This window comes from Physeter macrocephalus, chromosome 8 (assembly GCF_002837175.3).
Source record: "Physeter macrocephalus isolate SW-GA chromosome 8, ASM283717v5, whole genome shotgun sequence".
Taxonomy (NCBI): Eukaryota; Metazoa; Chordata; class Mammalia; order Artiodactyla; family Physeteridae; genus Physeter; species Physeter macrocephalus.
Window position 1 is genome coordinate 25,253,337 of NC_041221.1, and position 22,987 is coordinate 25,276,323.

The following is a 22,987-nucleotide window of genomic DNA, read 5'->3' on the forward strand; positions in this document are numbered from 1 at the left end:
TCCCACATGCCGCGGAGCGGCTGGGCCCGTGAGCCATGGCCGCCGGGCCTGCGCGTCCGGAGCCTGTGCTCCGCAACGGGAGAGGCCACGGCGGGGGGAGGCCCGCGTACCGCAAAAAATAAATAAATAAAAAATAAACTACAGTATAGTGTAAACATAATTCTTATACGCACTGGGAAACCAAAAAAATTTGTCCGGTCCGGGAGGATCCCACATGCCGCGGAGCGGCTGGGCCCGTGAGCCATGGCCGCTGGGCCTGCGCGTCCAGAGCCTGTGCTCCGCAACGGGAGAGGCCACAGCGGGGGGAGGCCCGCGTACTGCAAAAAATAAATAAATAAAAAATAAACTACAGTATAGTGTAAACATAATTCCTATACGCACTGGGAAACCAAAAAAATTTGTGTGACCTGCTTTATTTCGATCTTCCATTTATTGTGGTGGTCTGGAGCCGAATCCACAATATCTCTGAGCTCTATGCCTATATGTACATATCTAAAAGGGAAAGCAATTCAGAAATGTCTCCTTTTCCTTCCCCTACCAACATGGGATTCATTCAGTTCTTTCAATTATTTTACTCCAATTTAAGTTTTGTAGCACTCATTTTCCTTGTTCTTATAACTCACACTTGTGGGTTTAAAGGACCTGCCCAGTAGGTATTCTACCTTCTGATAAAAAAAACAGCCACAGAGATTGAGAAGACTGTTATTTCTCTAAATTAATAATTTTGGTTCAAAGATCTTCAGTCCTGGAGTGTACCAGGTTAAATGATAAGAACTCCGATTCTAAAGAATAAAATGCTTTTACCCTATTTTCAGATTTTAGTTCTCCGCATAGTTTAATCAACACTCTTTTTAAAAATCTTCAACATATAATATCCCAGGTTTAAAAAGTTTCCTTATTTTCTGTCTTATTTATTGATTTTCTAATTATTCATTTAAAACATGCTGGATACATAAATGCTTTGGTTTGCATTTTTAATTCTTTAAGAATTTTCAAATGAGTTACGTGTGCTATTGCATACATTTTTTTTTTTCCAGACTAGAAGGAAATCGACAGCTATACTCTGTTGTTAACAGGCTGGTAGATGTGGAGCACTAATAACAAAGCAGGGACCTAAGGGAGAATTTTGTTTTGTTTTGAAATTCTGTACACACAGCAGTCAGTCAGAATCCACTCAACCCGATAAACCATCAAAACTAGCACGTCGGGCTTCCCTGGTGGCGCAGTGGTTGAGAGTCCGCCTGCCGATGCAGGGGACACGGGTTCGTGCCCCGGTCCGGGAAGATCCCACGTGCCGCGGAGCGGCTGGGCCCGTGAGCCGTGGCTGCTGAGCCTGTGCGTCCGGAGCCTGCGCTCCGCAACGGGAGAGGTCACAACAGTGAGAGGCCTGCGTACCGCAAAAAAAAAAAAACCCCAAAAACTAGCACGTCCACTCTACCCCCCTCCCCCTCCTCTCTTGGTCCACATCCCCATCTCTGGATTCCTCCTTCGCTCCCATTTACCACCCGGTACATTTCATATACATACTTGTTTGTTGATTTTCTGTCCCACTCCTACCCAGAAGGATATAAAGCTGTGAGAGCAGAAATCTTGGCTGATTTGTTCAACACTGAATCCCCAGGGCTGAGAGAATTATCTGGCACAAAGATGATCCATATTATTTTTTGAGCAAATGCAGTTTTGATGATGAAATTTTTGAAATTTTGAAATAAAGCCAATTTTTACAGTCCACCCTTCAGGAGAAATGTCATATGCCAAGCAAGCAAATCAGAACTTAAGAACAAAGACTTCCGGTGCCTAAAAAGAGATCTTAGAACCTTAGAATATGGTACAACTGTAAATACAATGAGAGTGGACCAGCAAATGTTATGCACATTAAAAAAATGTTTTTCTTATAACTTTATCTTTTCACTTCATGAAGTGAGAGTATTTTCCCACAAGTGAAAGCCAACACTACGTATAAAATGCTTCTGTACTACATACACCTGCATCTTGTTTATAGGAGCCAATGCTGAATATATTAGCTAATTATAGGTATGAAAATTTCTTGTCTTCATTAATGCAAAAAAAACATATAAAAGCATGTGAAACAGTGTAGCACTCAGGCCCATAGTTGAATATCCAATTTCCATTAGATGAACTTGGGCTAAACGGTAAAGAGACAGATAAAAGTCAGAACAATAAGGAAGATTATTCATAATTCAAAATCTTCACATTCTGCTGTCACTCTTCAGGGTTTAAGACACTAAAATGGAAAAATCTAAATTGCAAAGCAAATTATCATCTATTGATTCATTTCTTAGGATGCTTATTGCAGAAAAAAATTAAATCTAGAGCCTGGAAGACTAGCAAAAAGGAGAAAAATGTTAGCTTTGGAAACTCTGCGAGGTAATATGAAAAACTGTGGGATATTTATTAATATAGATATCAATGCTCACAGGGGTGGGGACCTGGCAAGTTTGAATGACAAAATGAAGAAAATTGTGATTTACGTTAAAATACTTGGAAGGGAATTTTCATAACAAGAATTGGCACCCGCCCAACACACGATCAGTGCACTTGCTTTTGAGACCCCGCGGCCATCAAGATGAAACAGACTGATGTGACAAAGCCAACCTAATCAAGGGAAAAATGCTTTCTTAGTGGGAAGAATCCAGAACCTTATCTGTAGGCAGAGAGCTCCACAGAGCCGGAGGTCACGTGGCATCCTTCAGTCAGAGGTATGGCTTCCCAGGGTTTCTTTGCTCTAACAGGTTGTGTAGGCAGAATAATGCCTCCATCCCATCCCAAAGACGTCCATATCCCAATCCCTGAAACCTACAAATATGCACGTTACAGGGCAAAGGGGAATGAAGGCTGTACATGGAATTAAGGCTGCTGATCAGCTGACCTTAAAGAGTTTATCCTGGGTGATCTGGGTGAGCCCAGTGTCTTCACGAAGTTCTTTTACTTAAGATAGGGAGACAGAAGAGTCAGAATCAGAAGGATGGCAGCATGAGAAAGACTCACCAAGCTACCACTGGCCTTAAAGATCGAAGGGGCCATAAACCAAGGAATGTGGGAAGCCTCTAGAAACAGGAGAAGATAAGAAAACGAATTCTTCCCTAGAGCCTCCAAAAAAAAAAAAAAATTGCAGCCCTGGATTTAAGCCCAGTAAGACCAATTTTGGACTTCTGAGCTCCAGAGCTATTAGATAATAAAGTTACATTCTGTTAAAGCACTAAGTTTTTGGTAATTTGCTACAGCAGCAATACAAAGCCCAGACATAGGTGGACTCAGTCTATTGAGTAGATCTATTGTCGATCTACTGTTGACCTATCATGTGTTCATGAGCTGCCCTCCAGGCTTCACTGCTTCTATCAGCCCACTTGTGGAGAGCACAGGGCTGCTCTGCCCATCCATTTCCAATGCCTAAGTTACTGTCTACATAGTCCGGACCAACAGATCACCTCCTGCCTAACTACCAGGGTTTATTCTTTGGCTGTTGGTTGACGTGTATCTAGATCACCTTAAGTCTGGTAGAACCAAGGCAGTCTCATATCTCTCTGTATATTTGCTCTGTATAAAGAAGTACCAAGGATAGGGCATCGCTCTTTGCCCATTTTCTGGACTCAATGGCTAATCCACTGGCCACTGCACACCAGTCAGTGTTACATGATTCTCTCTTGAGATAACTTCAATGAGGAAAGACAGAAAGAGTCCTCCTAATGAGGCAGGTTGCACACTGGATGGCTGACCCTGTCTATACGAGTAATGAATGACTCTCTATAACTAGTATTTCAGATGATCATTCAGAAGAATACAACATGGCCAACTAGGAAGCTAAACTCTGGTGTTTTGGTTTTGGTTTTTGTCCTGTTAACATTAAGTTTTTGAAAAACTAGGTTGGAAGGAGGCAGCCTTCCCAAAGTGTTCCTCCTCCATCGTCTTAATGCTCTTGTCTGCAAGTCCCGCTCTTGCTGGACTTGTTCTGGTAAGGAGGCATAGTTTGGGCCTCTGATTTCTCTATAGAAGAGGATGAAAAAGAGATAAAGCAGGGAATCCGGGTTCTAAGGCATCTAAGGCATCCTGTTCATGCATCTAGTGGTAAGCCAAACCTAGAGGTTCTTGAGCAAATCCTTGCACTTAATCAGAGAGTTTCTGGACGGACCCTTTCTTATGTCAGTGTTTTCTCCAAGGCTCAACAGGAATTTCAGGCCTCAAATGTCTCTTGAAGCTGCAAGCAATCTCTACTAGTGCCCAGAGCAAGCCACGGATCACCTTCTACAAAGTAAATACCTAAAGGTGGAGTGAGGCAGTCCGTATGTTCAAAACCTTAAGGTTGTCTCTCTGCTGCCCTTACTTGATTTCGCCATAAACTCCAGTCTCATTGGGGATTTGTCACTGTTTGCATAAAGAAGTGTGGATTTTAGGCATCCGAAGTTATACTCGATACTCTTATCCACTGAAGACCTTAAGAAGTTTTGTTGTTGGGACGACCTTCAAAAGCGACTCTCTTTCTTTCCTTTTCTTTTTTTCCTTCTCTTTTCCATCTTTTCTTTTATTCTAATGGGACTTGATAATATCCCCAGATTTGAGATATGATTTCTCCAGGAACCAAGGAGTTCTACCAAATATTATGTTTCTTATTCATTTCAGGGTGGATATTTTTCATCAGTTGAGAAATAGCCCTGATTCTTCAAATATTCCTTGTTGGGTCACCCCTCATAATTCTGCAGAATTTACAAGCCAGCTTCACCTTGTCATGAGTCACCCTAGTTGCAATTCTGTTGGCCTGCGCTTTTATAGGCCTGATAATCATTACACCATCAAAGTCATATATCAGAGTATCTTCTATCATCAGTAAATGTGAGTCCCTTCACAAGAATTTTGGCCACGGGTAAGAGAATTAACATATGCTGTGTGAGACCTGTTACAATAGACTGTATGGTCTCTCGGGTGTAGGCCAATTGAGATTGGCTTTTTCTCAGAAATCGGAACTGGGGCAAAAAAAAGAATTTTCCAGATCAATGACAGCACTGAAATCCCTGGTGCCCACTGAGTTTCCTTATTAGCCTGAACTATATTGGATACTGTCAAAGCCATAGGGAGAACATTCTATTTAGACCCTAATAATCTACTAAAGCTGACCTAGAAAAGCTGACTTGCTTTGGTAAAATAAGTCTTTTGTACAAGGAGGTGTTGCGAGCCAGAGGACGGGTTCCTACTACCGCCTTTGTTAATATAGATATTACTAGCACCTCTCTAGAAAATCTATTTTGTTCTAGTTTTGAGCATGTTGGACCTTGGTTGGCCAAGGGGCTTTCACTTATTTATATAATCACAACTGGATTATGCCACCATTTTTACCATACCTATTCCCCTTGTGTGTTATGGGAATGTAAACTCACTGTGGCCTGCACATGTGGTATGTCTAGGCCAGTGGGTATGAAAAATTACCCTTTTTTTCTGAACAGCTACCTTACCATGCTCTTTCCAAACAACCTCTAATTCTTTAGTGTAGTGGCCACGTAAAATTACATTGATTAAGCCCAGAAAATATGGTTTCCCAGATTCGTGCCAATCAAACAAGCCTCAGCATGTGGCCTCAACTCTCCTGTTGGGAATGTCACAAGAGTAACGCAGCCTCCCCACCCCCGTGCAGTGATTTGTTATAGCAGCAAGAGGAAACTAATACAACCTATATGACAACTGTTTTTCCACTTCTTTCACTAATGACCATTCAAACACCTCCCAAATCGAATCTGTCCTAGGTTGCCCTGTCCCATTTTTGTCTACCCTTTCTGTTGCCTGTGATTCCTCATCTTTTCATGGCTGTTTGCACCAGCTTAACCAAAGACTCCACTAGCCTCTTTCATGGTAAGTCAGGCAAGAGTGCCCTAACTTCCTCTTGGACATCTTCAACTAATTAAAATATCAAGAAATAAGGGGGCCCTCTAAAAGAGGGCTCCCCAAATCATTGTACCATCCATTGTTTGATCCAAAAAGATATTTGGTGCCATTTGATTTGGGGCACGGTCACAGATCAATCCAAGTTGGCTTCATCTGTCCATACGTACTCTCTTCAGGATCAGTGATGGGGTTGGAGGTAATATAGATAATTCTACCCTTTGGGGTAAGCCTCATACACCATGTTTTCTACCCAGGTCAGAGGGACATAACCTTGGATTAGAGGCAAAAGCATTAGGCTGCATAGCTACTACCTATGATTAATATTTATTCTACTTAAAGCCTGATATCACTAATATCCATTGGAGACTACAAGTCTTTGGTTCATTATCAATATCCCTGGTAATATTTTTACCTGAACCCTTGCTTATATTCATTGGAAAAATTTCCTAGTTCTTTTGCGCCCAAACCTCTACAGTCCCAAGTCCATGGCTCTCTGGACACGTCTAATAATGACAGATGGGACTAAAGAGAGACATTACTCCTTGAAGAGAACATTTTACCAAGAGCCAAGTTCCCCTTTCACATCTGCCCCAGCTGTCTACAATACAGATACTAGCACACCAAGTACAATTTTCATATTTTTTACATGTTGGATTTTATATCCTTGCTAAATGCCTCAGACATCTCTGCTTGCTTGGTAAGACCCAATGGAAACAATCCTTTCTCTTTGGATTATAATTTCTACACAATATAATGTTGTGACACCCAGAATCAAGGGGATAGTGGACATATTCCACTGAAATAGTTCCTTTCTTTCACAGATGCAAAGTTGTATGGTTTCATACTAAGAATCATCTGGCCACCAAGATGGTATTACAGAATTATCTCCATCCCTTTCAGTTTTCATATGTGTGTTCCACACCATCTTAACAAAGTCTGAAGTCTGTGTATCAATCCCACTTTGGACACCAATCTGCATGGTTGATTTGAACTGTGCTGTGTGTTCCCACGAGAGACTGAGAGGCTGGGGAGCTTAGGGACAGTCACCACCCACTAGAGATGAGACACATTCTTGGCTTTGTACAGGTAAGTTTCCCTGTAAATTAAAGAACATGGCAAGGAGTTTGAGCCTAAATGGTGAACTGCTGTTCCTTAGACCTATTTGGGCATGCTGAACAAGCTTTGGGGACTGAAAAAAGGGGGAGTTGGGCAGCTGGATCCAGTAGCAAAGACTTAATGGTTAAGAAGAGGGATAATTCTGGGTACAGCCTGGTTTTTAACTCTTGGATTAACTGGCCTTTCTTGGAGTCCTATATGGACCATACAAAATATGGAGGGTATAAGTAAAATTGGTGGTATCTGTTTTATTCTGTTGCTTTCTTGATCCATATAAGAAACAGAAACACTAAATCAGGAGTAGTACAGATACAATCTCACCACTTTTGACATTTTTTAGGCTTTGAAAGCTCTATCACACTCATGGCGCGGGTAACGGTTGATGCAAGGACATGGTGATACCCATGAGAAGGGGCAACGGTGCCTGGCAAGGGTGGCCGGGTTTGGTGAAATACAGCGATGGAGAGTGTCAGAGGCGCTTGGCAGGCCAGGCCAGGAGGGAGCAATTGGAATAAGGGCACCAGCTAAGGACGGCTCGCTTATAATCACCACCATTGACTCCTGCGGGCACTGGGCTCCCTCTCCGTGCAGCCAACAGCAGCAAGAGAGGAAAGAAATGGTGTCTCTCATCCCACAGCTGATAGGCATGTTTCTGAACATAGATACTTGTCAGGTGACCACTGGAAATAACTGGATGTGTATGTGGCGGGGAGAGGGGTGACTCTGGAGTATCTTTATCAGCAGAAAGAGGAAATATCCAGTGAAACAGGAATTCAGAAACCTGCCTGACTAAAAGAACTTGATGGAATTTCAGAGTCTCCGTTGACAGAGTTCTTTCTCCTGTGATCTGATTTCAGTATCTCTTAGAACAGGATAGGGTTATTTCAACCTGCAAATAGGGGGCCCAGTTCTCACCCCACCTCCCCGGCTCCACCCTGCTTCTCACCAGGAGTCCCCGAACAGCTCCATCTTGAAAGGAGAACGCAACGAGACACCGAGGGAAGCTTTCTGTCAAATGCACAAGCCGCCATTCTACCATCCATATGTGACATTATTTGTGTCTTTAAGATGTAAGAGGAAAACAGAGGGGTGATATTTATGAGGGAAGCATTTTATTCCTGGTATGCTTCTCCATCACCTGCGAAGGCAGTAAAATCTATATAAAACATCAACACTGAGCGTATTTGCATTATATAGGAAAGAATAAGGGATGGCTGGGAAGATAATCCTCTTCTTCTCTAGTGGACCAGGAGGGAGAGAAACTGGCTTAAGAGCTATAGGTGGTGGCAGTAGAAAGCACAGTAGTTAAAGGAGAAGCAAATGAAGCCAGTGTCAGGAAGTCGGTGAGGTCTGGGGACTTTCATTGGGCCCTAAGGGTAACTCAGAGCAGACCTCCTGCTCCCCACATCTTTTTAGTTTGCAACCTCCTAGAATCCAGTTTTGACCCCTCCCCAGTCCCCCTTCATTCGGTCCACACCACGGAGCCTCAGAGCTTACCCACCCTCCCCCAAATAACACATTGTTTTCCTGCTCCCTTTCATCTGTCTCTATTTTCCTTGAGCCCCTGACCCAGACAGCAGATTCCATCACTTGTGGTTTGTAGCAAGGATGGTGTCCTCTCCCACCCCAAAACCCACAGGGAAGGTACGGTGAACCTGCCTTCTAAGCAGAGCACTGGAGGTGAGATCCCTGCGTTCCCACTGGAACACTTTTTGCCTTTCCTCATGAATACAGACCGGATATTGTAGTACTGTTCACCCACTGCTACAATTTCACCCACTGTTATAGTTCAGGGACATTTTGGGTTAGTGAGGCTTTTCTGAGCTGGACTGGGGAGACTGGTCGCCTTATATACCACTATGTTCATGGAAGATACATTTCAATCATAAGATCCTTTCTTTCAAACAATCTTTGGAAATTGAAGACAGCTTGTACAGATCCAAAGGAAATACACAAAGAGGTGTGACAAAACATCTACAGGATAGTTTGGGTAAAAAGACACATTTCTTCCAATAAGAATCTGATTCTGAATGACTGAAATACGAGCTAGAAACTCACATATGCTTCAAATGAGTCAGAGAGGCTCTTGTCCTGCATGGTATCTGGCTCCAGTGGTGCTAACCATTTCCAAGATGGCGCACGCAAGCGCGCAGAGAGCAGGGTCATTAACGAATATACAAGTGCCATCAGGTTGACGAGGTCTGATGGATTTAGAATGAACTGGAACAATACCCTTGGTGAAGTTGGAGAAGTGATCAAAGGCTCAAAAGAGGTGACAGCAAAATCATTTACTCAGAGTGGATTAATGAAACTGATAGCAGAAATATAGGCAAGCACAGAGCCACAATGACATCATAAAAAAGAGACGTGTGCACCATAATCTATGTATGAGCCTAATCTGATGTAGAGGCTTCTTGTGCTGTTTCTACCAGTATTTTGACAAAACGTTCTCTCTAGTTCTCCGTGCCTGGAAAACCTTGAGACTGTTCAGAAGGGAAAAAATCAACAGGATGACAGATAAACAAGATGCCTCTTCCCTGGTTCAATGATTTAGAGATTTCTCACCTAGAAACAAGGTCTAATGGTGATAAATCAGCAGCAGTAAGAAGCAAAGTGTTAGCAGGATGACAGAGGCCGGGTGTTTTTTGCCATCTCTCCTAAAGGCCAGAGGAAAAAAAAGTGACTTTAACACGGGCTGAAGAAGTTTAGGGTGGATATACAGTTGGACTACACCCCTGAATGAGGGATTTGTTCTTCAGGTCTTCTTTTCTAAACTATGATATAGGAGCTCTCATTCGGAAATGTGGCAGGAAAAAAAAAAGCCTGGTGAGAAATTACTAGGTTAGACCCGGGGTCCTCTACCTGTGACAGAAATGCAAATAGGCTGACATTGAGATAGGTCATCTGTTTCTTTTGTTAATTATCCGAAAGAATACAAACTGATTCAGGGGGTGGGCAGATAAAAAGATAATTCATTAAAATAGAAGGAGAGCGCGGCCCAAAGACGAAATGAAGTGAGAATAACCCAAGAGAATTTTAGCAATCGCAGCAAGGAAACTTCAAAGATTAGAAAAATACCTGCTACGTCATTGTTCCTGAGTCCTGACCCCATAAACTGCTCTCTGACTCATCCCCGTCTTGCCAAGAGAACCTTCTGTACTTGGTGGTTTTAATCAGGACTCTCGCTGCAGGCTGGCTCTATTTCAACACCGTATCAGTCTGATTGCTTAACTTTCATTCACTTTAGGTTATTAAAATGGTCTCATTCCAGCTACAAAGAAGGATGCTTGACCATTTTTACTTCAGTCCTAGTCTCCTACCCATCCTCCAACATCCCAGCCTCAGGGAGCAGGCTGGACCATGACCTCCAGCCCCTGGTGCTCCTCTCCCCTCACCCTCCTCCTCTTTCTTTCTCTTGTACTGCTGTGGGGAGGGAGAAGAGATGTTTCCTCGCACCGAAGCAGCCGGAGGCTCTGACGCTGGTCTTCTCTGCCTATGTGGTCCACGGCTGTAGAAGCCGTGCGACCAGGTGGCTGTAACTCTCTGCTGCCCCAAGTGGACGGCCTCACTCTGCATCTTCTGACCCCATCTTGCTTCACCCTGAGCTTCCAGACTCCTGCAGGAACACACCCACATCCCCGACACCCCTGGACTCCTCTCTCCTGCAGGGGTCCATCTTCCTTGAAGGGACCTGCAACTTGAGGGAACACGGTCCTTGCCCACTACGTCTGACCATACCTCTATGCTTCTCTCCCCTGTGCTCTGGTGGCACAAGGCAAGTCACCAGCTCTGAAGCTGAGCTGACAGCCAGTCTGGGAAGAAGATGCCAGTCTCCCTTTTTTGCTGCCACCTACAAACTACGGCCTGTTTGTATCCGTATGACCACTCTTTCTCCAACATGGCTTCCTTCTTTCTCCCACTTCTCCTGTTAAACTTCTCAACAGAAAAGCCCATCAAACCAGAGAGGTCCCTGGCTGTTTCCTTCACTCGTTCTGTTTTAGCTCCCGGCTGCGACGCAGCTCAGCATGGATCACCTATCACACGGCTCCTGCGTCCATAAAGGCTGTGGTCCCTGAGAAGCCTTGGCTTCTCCATCGAGCCAACAGTTCCCCAACACCCAGAAGCAATCTCCTTTGTGAGTGACCAGCACTCCTGGCCTTTGTCACTCTGTGTACCCTTCCTCCTGCTGCCCTGATGGAATTGAAAAATGATGAGCTCACATATTTTGGCAACAGGTCTGCTACGTACGGTGTGACATGATCTCAAACTCACGTGTTTCCGACTTTCGTCATTTTCACGTCAGGATGTTAACCTCTCATCTGTTGTCGCGGATAAGCACTTGGTAGCCCAGCTGCTGCGGGGCCCGCTGGGGGCTTCTCAGTGAGAACACGTGGAGAAGCAAGTGGACATCTAGACTATAAGCTCCGGGGGGAGCTGGTGAGGAATATCCTGAGAGTTTCAGTCTGGGCAGACCCACCCTCGGCTGCTGTAGCTCTGCGAAGGTCTTGAGACCCTTGCTCCTGCTGAGGCCGGGCTGCCGTGGGCCAGCAGTGGTGTTGAGAGAAGCTCAGCTTCAGAGCTGGTGACTTGCCTAGTGCCACCAGAACACAGGGGAGAGACAGGGACGCTGTTCCGGCCTCGGCAAGGCACTCCTTGTAGGCAGGGGCCCAAGCTCTGCAGCCGTCCCTGGAGTGATAACCCAGGCCGGCCCGCCGACTCGGGTGCCTTTGTTCCCTAGCAACCAGCCTGAGCAACAGGGGACTTGGGTTTTGCCCTGGCAGCCACACGTCAGGTCCGGCTTGGTGAAGCCAGCTCTCCTGAGAAACCAGACTTGCATAAAAGAGACACGTCAACTTAAGTCTGACTTTCTTTCTGCCATCTCCCCTTGCCTGGAACAAAAGCGTAATTAATCCATCATTTGTTTGGAGGATGCTATTTCTCTACCGGTTCATTAAGAGACATTATCCTCTCTGCTATTAGCTTGTGGAATTATTACGAATCCTGCTGTGCACCTGCGTTAAATAAACTACAGGCAAAGACAATTTCAGTCTCTGAGCCTAATTTGCTACCCCCTGACCCCCAAACACAACAAGGTCTTAGAGCGTAGCTTGCCAAAGTCACTGCCTTTCTCCTTTTTCTCTATGCAGATCTAACGGGCACTTATCACCAGCCGTTTCCACCTCCTCTCGTTCCCTCATCTGCTGCTCGGCTCCTGGCCACCTCCTCCACAGTGTTTTCTGGAAGGTTGTCAGTCAGCTGCCCTGCCACCCCTCCTACGGACGGCGAGCCTCTCATTTCTAAGTCCTCCTCCTTTATGTCAGAGTTTTCCAAATGCTCCCCTGTCCCCTCCGAAACTACCCACACTTCCCTCGGATCCAGTGGCCAATTTGTTCTTCTCCCACTTTCTCAGTCACTTTGAGACAGCCACAGGAGGCTACCCGAGGTTACCTCCCTTCCTTTTCTGGCTTCTTCTGACTCAGAAGTCTACCTTTCTACATTTTCTGGGACAATCCTGCCTACTTCATTTAGCCATTCACTGTCTCTATTCATGCTTCTCCTCATGTTTTTTCATATCACCAGCTGCCCTCTCCTCTGAACCCTTTCATAGGTTCCAAAATCTCCCTAAGCGTCCTTTCTTGAAATGTGCTACTTCCCAAAATACCCTGCCAAAAAGTGGGCCCCAGATTTCTCTTCTCTGAAGGTAACCTGCCAGGCCTACGTGACCCAGCCCCGGACACTCACCCCTCTCCTCTCACCTTCACCCTTCCTCCCCTCACTTACCAGTGTCCAGCCACACTCCTTGTTAGTCGGGGTTATGGGTTGAACTGTGCCCTCCCGAAGATACACTGAAATCCTAACCCCAGGTACCTCTGAAAGTGAGCTTATTTAAAAACAGGGTCTTCGCGGATGCAATCAAATTCACATCAGGTCATTAGAGTGGGCCCTAATCCAGTATGCCTGGTGTCCTTAAAAGAGGAGAAGAGACACAGACGGAGACGCACAGAGGGGAGAAGGCCATGGGATGTCAGAGGCAGTAATCGTATAGACGCGTGGATAAGCCGAGGAACAGCCAGGACTGAGGGCCACACCAGAAGCCAGGAAGAGGCGAGGAAGCATTCATTCTCCCAGAGCCTCCGAGGGAGCCTGGCCCAGCTCATACCTTGATCTTGGGCTTCCGGCTCCAGAACTGTGGAGAATCCACTTCTCTCGTTTTGGGCCCCCCCCAAAGCGTGGTACTTTGTTCCAGCAGCCCTAGGGGACCAACACACTCCTGCGGTACGCACAGCCCAGCCTGCCTCGGGCTGCTTGGTGCCCGGGGCGCCTCTCCTCCGAGACTAAGTCTGTGCTTTCCTCTCACTGCTTCGGGGCTCTGCTCAAACGCTCTTCCTCAGAGATGACCTTCCTGACCATCTTACACGAAATAGCAGCTGATTCCTGCCATCCTCCATCCCCCCCGCCACGTTTTCTTCATGGTCGGCACCACCACCCGACGTGTGATGGACCTACATCTTCATCTGTTTACTGTCGCCTCCCCCCATTCATCTGGGTCTAGTTCATTCACTGCTGTACCGCCAGGGCCAAGAACGGAGCCTGGGACTGTGTGGCTGATCAATGAATATCTGTTGAATGAATATACTCATGAATTCCACTTTCACATAATATCAGTGTATTAATCATTGGGACCTGTTTGCTTGTTCTTTCACGCTGGCATGCGCAAAATGGCCCTTTGATTCTAACTTCCCAGCGGCAGTGGCTGAATCTCTCTGTTTCAACAGTGGCTCAGCACAGGGTCACACACAACGCATGCTTTCGATGTGTACCAGAGCCCGTAACGATTTCAAAATGTAATTCATGAACAAGTAAAGCAGATACATATAGACATTCTGTCTATAACACTATGAGATTGTCAGGAAGAGATTTCCTTCATTTATATTTTCCACATATACTAACAATAACCCACGTGTCTTAACCCGCTTACTCAGACCGGCAGCCTACGTGCATTTTCTCCGCAGCGATGCGGATTCATCTTGCGCTCTGGGAGACGAAAGCTCAGAGAGGTAAAGAAACTTGCCCGAGATCACAGAGCTAGAAAGTAGGAGAGCAGCCAGGGTTCAAAGGCAGGCAGCCCGGCTCCAGGGACCGTGCTGTCAGCTCAGTGGTTTGCTGTCTCCTGACATCTAGTAACTCATAGAGGCTCTTTTCCAAAAACTGTGGAACAATTTATGACGAAGGAAAGAGAAGAAATGATTCAAAACTAATCAACTGAAAAGATGGATAGCACCTTCTTTTGAATTCTGTGAGGCAGAAAGAACCGAGAATAAAACAGAAATTACGAAGCACTTTAAGTGTAGTAGATAGGAACAAGTCTGAATTTTTTTTTAACATATGAAATGCTCTAAATCAGTCTGAGTAGAATAAAAATTATGGGAGAAGGGGACAGTATGCATATTTTTATACAGAGAAGTCAATATCTATGTTCTAGTCAACATCACTAAAGAAAATAATGTTACTGGGAAAAAATGAGTGTAAATGGCACAAATATATTGAAACTATATGGACATGATCTCATACACACACGCACGCACGCGCGCGCGCGCACACACACACGCTCTCCAAAGGACTGATAACCTTAAGTCTAACCCCTATTCCATCAAGTCTAAGTGAGTGTGACTTCGGCTGTGTTTTCTGGCAACTTCTAATTTAAAATCCAGTGTACTCATCACTGTAGGAAGTAGGGATTTGTCTCTGACTCCACAAGGTTAGGTTTTAAGCATTTTGCAAACAGACTCACGGGATGGGGATTTGCTTTTCCATGGAGCTTATCTGCACAAGGTGTTATATTGCCCTGTTTACACGTTGCTCCTCCAGGGTGTTGCGGATCCCTTAAAGGTAGGATCTATGTTATTAATATTTGATTCTCCTACTAACCCAGAACAGGCTGTCGATAAACTCTTCTTTCCACTAGAACTGGAAATTCCATTTCTTTAAAAACAAGAAATGTTTTATGCTGATTTATGGAAGTGAATTCTCAACTTTGTACCTATGAGATCCGGCATCATTTTGAACAAAACTAAATTTCTTGGCTTCATTCTATGAAAACTGTACAAAGCACTGGAATAAGGAATGAGAAAGCCATGATTTACAACCCTCCACATACAGGAGATTTAATTCTGCCTTTTGCTCAGCAGCCTATCCATTGTGTGGACAAAGTCAATACCAATAATGAAATGTAGACGGAAGGGCTAAATCAATTCAATAAAACGCAACAGAAAGACTAGAAGACTGAGTAAATTTGGAAAGTATTTGGACAATAGGTAATTACAAAAATCAATGCCCGTATATGAAGAGATGACAGGCAGCCGTCCGTCACAAAGGGAGAACCATTAATGATGGTTTGGGCTTGAGTTAGAATGAGAGAACAAAATAGGTCTGTGCAAAGTCCCTACACATCTGTGTATCTGTGTGTGTGTGTGTGTGTGTGTGTGTGTGTGTATACACAAGCACACACGTGGGCTCCCAGTGTGACTGAAGGAGAGACGAAGAGAAACTCCAGATGGCTCACTGTGCATTTTATGTAGGCCTCCTACATTTGCCCAGTTCCTTTGGCTCACATTTACTAACTTTGATCTCATTTTGTCAACATGACATCAGGCTGTGCCCTACATACCTTTCCCTTCCTTGTCACCCCAGCCTCCCAGGTACCCGGAGGACATTATCATGAGGTCCTGTCTGCGTCCGGAGCCTTTAGGAGGTGGAGGAGAGGAATGAATTCCACATGAACCACAGCTCTAAGGACCAGCTGTCGGGAGAGGTGATACAGGCAACCTTGGGGGCACCCACAGCAAAATTTAAAAATGATCACACATACATGCAGAGATATACATACACACATAAGATAAAATAGTAACTTAAGTGTCTTAACTGTGTTCCTGGCCAAAAGAGTATATGAATAAATGAGTACGTCACCACTTAGCAGTTTGCATCCATTAAGTCATTTAGTCCCTACTACAGAGACTCTACAGGGGAGGTATCAGCATCTCTATTTGAAAGATAAGAGTCGACAATCAGTTTGTTCAAGCTGGTGAGTAGGGAAGCGGTGTGGGAAGATGTATCTCTCCGACACTGATGTGTGTGCTGGTCACCCCTTCCCTCACACCACCTTTTGTCTCACAGAGCACGGGGATGCTTCTGATGTGGCCATACACAAGTCCGTAGTCAGTTAGCTGTCGGGTGCCATTGCTATGGAGAGGCTTCAAGGCCAGTCACGGATCATGTAGACAGAGGCAGCGACTTTGAACTTGCCCAGTCATGGCATCTGACCGCGTTGTTTCATGTTTGGCCTCTGACAGCTCCCTCTCCCCACAGCTGAGCAAGCTGATAACAAAGCTCTCACGCCTCTTCCTTTGGCACCAGTAGGAGGTTCAAGCCATGCAAGTCCCTGTCTGCGCGTACGAACCCCGCCCTGGTACAGCCCATAACCACCGCCAAATGCCTGAGCCGTTCTTCTTTCCTGTGCTCTCCAGCCAAGTTCAGCCCCGTACGGGAGCCGCCCTGCTCACCCTCATAAGCCTCATTATGTGAGTAATACACCTTTCACACCCTCGCGGGGTGTGTGCAGTGTCCTCCGTCTTGACATACGAACCGAATGTGGGGGAGGCGTCCTGCTGTTGAGGGGTAGCCACACCTCTTCTGAATCAACTTCATGCCAGTCACGGAATGAAACACTTTCATGGTCTTTAGAGAAACCCTCAAAGGCATAATCTTCCAAAAATGATGGTATGTTACCCCTTAATCAGAAATCTACCCTTCATTTGGAACGGCTATTTTGTTTTTTTACTAAAGGCAGAGAATGATTACAATAATTACTATTTGGGACAGGAGCCACATAACTTTATTCTTAGATGATTTTAAGAGTATTTTTTGACACTTTAAGGTTATCTTAGATGAACAGTAATTTCTTTTATCTCAGCCTTGGCACTACTCATATTTGGGTCTGGATAATTCCTCGTTATGGAGGCTGCCCTGTGTATTATAGAATGTTCTGCAGCATCCTTCGTAACCGAGCAGGACCCTACGGGGCCTTCCCAGGACAGACCCTCTGTGCTGTCCACCTGTCTCTTGTCTGTAGAGAAACTTTAGCCAAAGAATAAATTTAATCAGAGAAGTGAGAAAAAGCAGAAAGAAAGGGAAACAGTCAAGCAAGACAAAGTAATAATAGTTTAGCCATTAAACAAAGTCGAAGACCTTTAGTTCCTCCCCAAGGGCTATAGATACTATTCTGAGCCATATTCTTTGAGCTGATTTGTAGATACTGAAACACCCACCTGGAGGAAGAAGTTAACTACATGATGCCCAGACTGAAGCCGTGACATAAGCTGCTCCATCTTGCACAATTCCAAGAACTGGCCTCAAGGAGATGGGAACGAGCCGACCCTGGAACTGAAGACTAACTGTACTTAAAATAATCAAGATGACCCTGATCAGACCATGGCATGACCCATTTCGAGATGACTGTCAGAGCTGACCGTGCTGTTCTGCATGTAGCCACGTCCGCCACCTGTACACACCCGAAAGCCCCCTTTAAAAGCTCTTGCCCCCTGATCAGCAGTTGGTAGTTGCTTCTTGGACACAGGTCCACCTTCTCCCCAGGTTGCCGGCCTCCTGAATAAAGCAATCTTTCCTTTCCTACCAACACCTGTCTCTCAAGTATCAGCTTTTGAGAGGTGAGCAACTGAATCTGAGTTGGGTTAAAACCCTGACTGCTACCCACTAGATGCTGAAGGCTCCACCACAACCTTCTTCAGTTCTGACGACCAAAGATACCTCCAGATGTTGTCAAGTGTCCCTCGGGAGGCAAAATCACACCTGGTTGAGAACCAATGGCCTATATTCATTCCATAAAGAAATATGACTGTTCTCGTAGGAACAAGCATGGGTCAAGCCCTTCGTGGTCCCAGGGGAAGAGAGACAGGAAAAAAACAAGATGAAAAGCTGCTAGGCTATATACATCTCAATGCAAGCAAGCAAAATCTATAATAAATTGCAATTATATCTTCAAATCTCTTCTTTCCACTCTTAAACTAATTTAGACTCATCCTCAAAATTGCTTACATGCTGTGGAGATGACTCTTTGTAGCTTATAAAATCTCTTTTAAAAATTTGATTACTCAGCTGCTCTCACGCAAACGCTTTCTCCCTTGTCTAAAAAATCAGAGTTAGCTGTGCTGACCGCTGTGATTTTCCAGAAATATCACACAATTTATGCACTTTAAAGTATTCCAGAAACTTAGAGCGTGTTAACAATTGTTTACATGCTGGACACAGAGAGTAGTCTCTTTAACAGAACACATGTATCTGTGTGATATCCACTGGCATCTTTGTAAATGGCTCAGAACGCTTGGTTATAACACAAAGCTGGTTTATTGCCTAACGTTCCCACCTTACCAATGAGTTTTCCAGAAAGGACAGAGGATACCATACACTGATGTGGCTGTAATTTGACGAGACAACAAAGATGCTTTGTATTTCTTTAGGATTTAGGAGCAGAGATGACTCCAGAGATGGAATTGGGAAGAAAAAGGCAAATCACACCAAAAGTATAGCGTTTCATAATCTTGTCTCTGTGATACTAGCATATATCCTTGGTCCTCTATTCCTTCAGTATTCAGATATAAAAAAGAAGAATGTACACATAGGTATGCCAAATACTTAGATGAAAAGTGCTATGCTTCAGTCATAAACGTGAACCTAAGTTTTGATAACATAACTTTAAGATTCGTGTTTCTTTCTCTTTCAACATTACTCTGAACACCTAAGAGGTGATGAATCTGACACCAGTCATTTGAGATTCCAAGTAGTGCTTACCTCGGCTTTAATTTTATTGTCTCCAAAGCAGAGGTGCTGTAAATAGGCTGCAGCATTAGACTGGACCGAAGGAAACTGGTGTTGCAACATCTGAATCACTTCAGGCAGTTCCGGGTCTCTCCATCCAAATTCTCTGAACAAAAGGAAGGCAGGAGAACATGAGAGGGAAATCCTGCAATACTGTTAGCCTATGGTTAACTCACTTATGTAACGCCTATGAGAGTTTACACGGGAATATTTCACAACTGATTGTTCTGGTTTCCTTACCCATGCACCAACTTAAAAAAGGATTTGAAAAGATTTCCTTGAGTAAATGGTTTGTAAGTATATACATGTGTACATATACATATATAATCTTAAATGTATCAACTGAAGTTACATGTTTATGAAGATTGAAAAAAATGACTTAAAATGGCACATGATTTTATTAATATAGACATGTTTCATTTAGGCTTCAGTAGATAATTTATAAGATCACATTTATTTTCTAATATGTTATTTCAACAGTCTTGTTCAGGTACAGCATTTAGTTAAATTATCAGACAAGAGAAAATATAACTGGATGGGTCCAATCTAAAATGTCACAATAGCAGTTAATGCCATCTTTGTTATATTCATAATTATTATTGTTATTATCATAATGTAACAATTTTCTAGGGATAAAAGTATTGTAACAAGAAGCCTTTATAGGGCTTCCCTGGCGGCACAGTGGTTAAGAATCTGCCTGCCAATGCAGGGGACATGGGTTTGAGCCCTGGTCCGGGAAGATCCCACATGTGCCACAGAGCAACTAAGCCCGTGAGCCACAACTACTGAGCCCACGTGTTACAACTACTGAGGCTGTGAGCCACAACTACTGAGCCCGTGTGCTGCAACTACTTAGCCTGTGAGCCACAACTACTGAGCCTGCGCTCTAGAGCCCGGAAGCCACAACTACTGAAGCCTGCGGGTCTAGAGCCCATGCTCTGCAACAAGAGAAGCCACCGCAGTAAGAAGCCCACGCACCGCAACGAAGAGTAGCCCCCACTTGCCGCAACTAGAGAAGGCCCACACACGGCAACGAAGACACAACACAGCCAAAAATAAAATAAATTAAAAACAAATAAATACATTCATTAAAAAAAACAAAGAAGCCTTTATAAAAGGAAATTATTTACTTAAAGAGTTAGGTTTATTCAAACAACGTTAATAAATCTTATGCATGGTGCATTCTTTTCCTGTATCCTCCTGTTTACATCTGAGTTACTCCAAGAAGCTGGTTGTTTATTTAACTTTAAGAAATATGCTCCAGGATGCTTAAATCCATTCTAAAACACAAGGTTAACTGTACCATTATGCAAATGAATATTCTTTCGTGAAATCGATCAGCTCAACCAGTTAGAACATGGAGCTAACAGGGCCGGATGTATGGGTTCCATTCTTGTATCAGGGAGCCAATTTTTAACAGAGACATAAAAAAGCAACCTCTGAGACCACAGATTAAAAACCTGACCCCACGAGCCACAAAAGGGTACTATTTCTCCGAAGGCCAGGCTGCAAGAGAGACAGCTTTGCAGCAATCACTCGACTCCTGGAAAAACAACTCAAAAGCATACATCCTACAGATGCCAGGTCAGTGTTGTCATCTCAGAAGAGGAGTCATGAAAAATGGGACAGAGACGGAGCAGACAAAGGTTAAAAGTTTCCTCATAGCTTCTAACCCGTTCTCTTTATCTTTTCTTTATCACGACTGGTAGAGGTTGTCTAGCAAACCGTGAAGCATGTTGGTGCTTCCTTACAGCTACTGAAGACAATATGGAATAGGATTCCTTTTGAATTGGCTCAGTTTTTATGGGAAAGATAAAGCATTCGATTTAATGTGCAGTAAGTACCTAATAAATTTACCTAAAATCTTAGGCAGACACCCATTTTCAAAAGGGCATAGGGTACAGGAGCACCTTTGCCACAAAACATACTTAAGTGATTGCTGATAATGGACAAACTATCGGATTTTTTTTTTGGCTAGGTGATTACAGTAAAAAAAAATTATGGATGAAAACACAGGAAGCCTGTTTTTCTTTTTAATTTCATTTCCTTCCGTTGCAAGATTCTAAACCACCTCAATGTGCAACATCCAGAAAGCACAGTCTTTTTTCTTATAATAGCAGCCTCTTAAAATGATATCCTTTGTTCAAGTTACATCAAAATCTACAGAACACCTGTAAATTAAAATTAGAAGTGTCATGTAAAGACACTGGATGGCTAAGATGAATTCAGGTAGGCCTGTGCTATTGGAAAAGTGATTAGTAAAGAATTCATTTCAGCCTATTTTACTAACCAGATGGGAATTGCTCTATTAGGCTTATACGGCATAGATCAAGAACGTCTTTGAACAAGAGCTCTGGAGGAACAGTCTTAGGGGCTCTGCACACACGCAAACACACGGCCTTGCTTGTGTCAATGCATGCATGCACAGATGCACACGAGAGCGCGTGCGCGCGCGCACACACACGCACACGCACGCACACGCACACACACACACACGCACAGCCCAAAATCAATAGAAGGAGGAAAATTCCAAAGAGTCATCCAAGCCTCTTTTTCTAGAAAAGCTTTGTGTTTCCTAGATGAGATTCTGCTTGGATTTTGTGCTTCTAGGGAAGAGCTAGAGGGAATAAAACGTCTATCTTATTTGGGCCAGAATTCAGTACAAGGCATGGATTCCTTATATGAGGTCTTTTTTTTTTTTTCAATTGAAGTATAGTTGATTTACAGTGTTGTTAGTTTCACACGTACAGCAAAGTGATTCAGAAATATATGTGTATATATGTGTGTGTGCGTGTGTGTGTGTGAGTGTATTCTTTTTCAGGTCCTTTTCCCATATAATTATTACAAAACACTGGGTATAGTTCCCTGTGCCATACCGTAGGTCCTTGTGGGTTACCCTTCAGGCGAGGTCTTAATCCTTAAGAACAAAGAGTGCTCACAAGGCAAAAAAAAGTTCTGGAAAAGACCAAACCAGCAGAAGAACAGCACGAGGGAAGATATGGGGCCATAAGAGGGGTTGACAGATTTGGGAAAGGTGTGCATTCAGCCGAGCTGGCTGTGGGACAGGAGGCCGCGGTGGGGGGGCTGCCTGGGAACTGCGGGGCGGGTGGTGGAGATGAAGCTGGAAAGCAAGGTCAGCATGAGATCACGAAGAGCCTTTCACTCAAACACAAAAAGTCTGGGCCTGGTCTGTGGTCAGTACTGTGACAAAGAAATCTAAGGAAATTTAGATATGTTTAGGCTTATAGAACAGACAAAAAAAAATCATCTTAAGTAATACTGCAAGTACAAACCACAAGTCGGTTGCCAAGGTTCCCTGTTCACATGCTTTCACACTTTAATCCTTAACTAGCCTTATGTAGTTTCCTTTCATTTCACGCAGGAGGAAATTTAGACTTAGAGATGTTCATGAACTTAAGTGGTGGGGCGGAAATAAAACCCTAGCTTTCTGCTTTCAGATGGATAAATTTAACCACCTAACAAGGATGCCTGCCTGCTGTAATCACTGTCTTGAAGTAATGTCTAAAACAGAAATAATGTCTAAAACAGTGATTTTTTTTGAGACAATGTCTAAAAATTAAACATGTTTAAAGCCGTGTCCCTAGGGGACATCTGACGATGCCGGAAGACAGTTTTGGTTGTCACAACTGGAAGATGCTACTGGCATCCAGCGAGCAGAGGCCAGGGATGCTGCTCAAAAGCCTACAGCGCAGATACAATCGCCTACGACAAAGAACTGTCTGTCCCGAGATACCATTAGAGCCAGGATTGAGATGCCCTGGTCTAAACATGGACTGCATCTGATCATTTTTGTTGAGTAAGCATGTTATGAATCTTTTACTCCGTGATTGCTGTAGCAGAGCCGGCATAGGATTTGGCACCAGGATAATGAGGAAAGCGTTCAGAACGTGAGCGTCCGGCTTTCTCCCTTCTAGGCTATAAATACAGGAGAGTCCCTTAGCGCTTGCTGGTCTTGGTTTCCATGGATCAAATATAGAGACTAATACCATCTATTTCATGGGACTTCTTTTTAAAAGACACCAGAAAATAATCTATATGAAAGTGAAAGTGCTTGGCAAACTATTAA

At 44.1% G+C, this 22,987-nt stretch overlaps 1 protein-coding gene across 3 annotated transcripts in view; it reads right to left on the bottom strand.

Annotated features, from left to right (window-relative positions):
• The window catches only part of CTNND2 (catenin delta 2), a 453,358-nt gene that overhangs the window by 243,827 nt on the left and 186,544 nt on the right, over window positions 1–22,987 (bottom strand). For all 3 annotated transcript variants that reach the window (XM_007115618.2, XM_028492809.1, XM_024125559.1), the window contains one exon: window positions 18,874–19,006. In XM_007115618.2, the coding sequence (XP_007115680.1) occupies window positions 18,874–19,006 (133 nt within the window). The remainder of the gene's footprint in view (window positions 1–18,873; window positions 19,007–22,987) is intronic.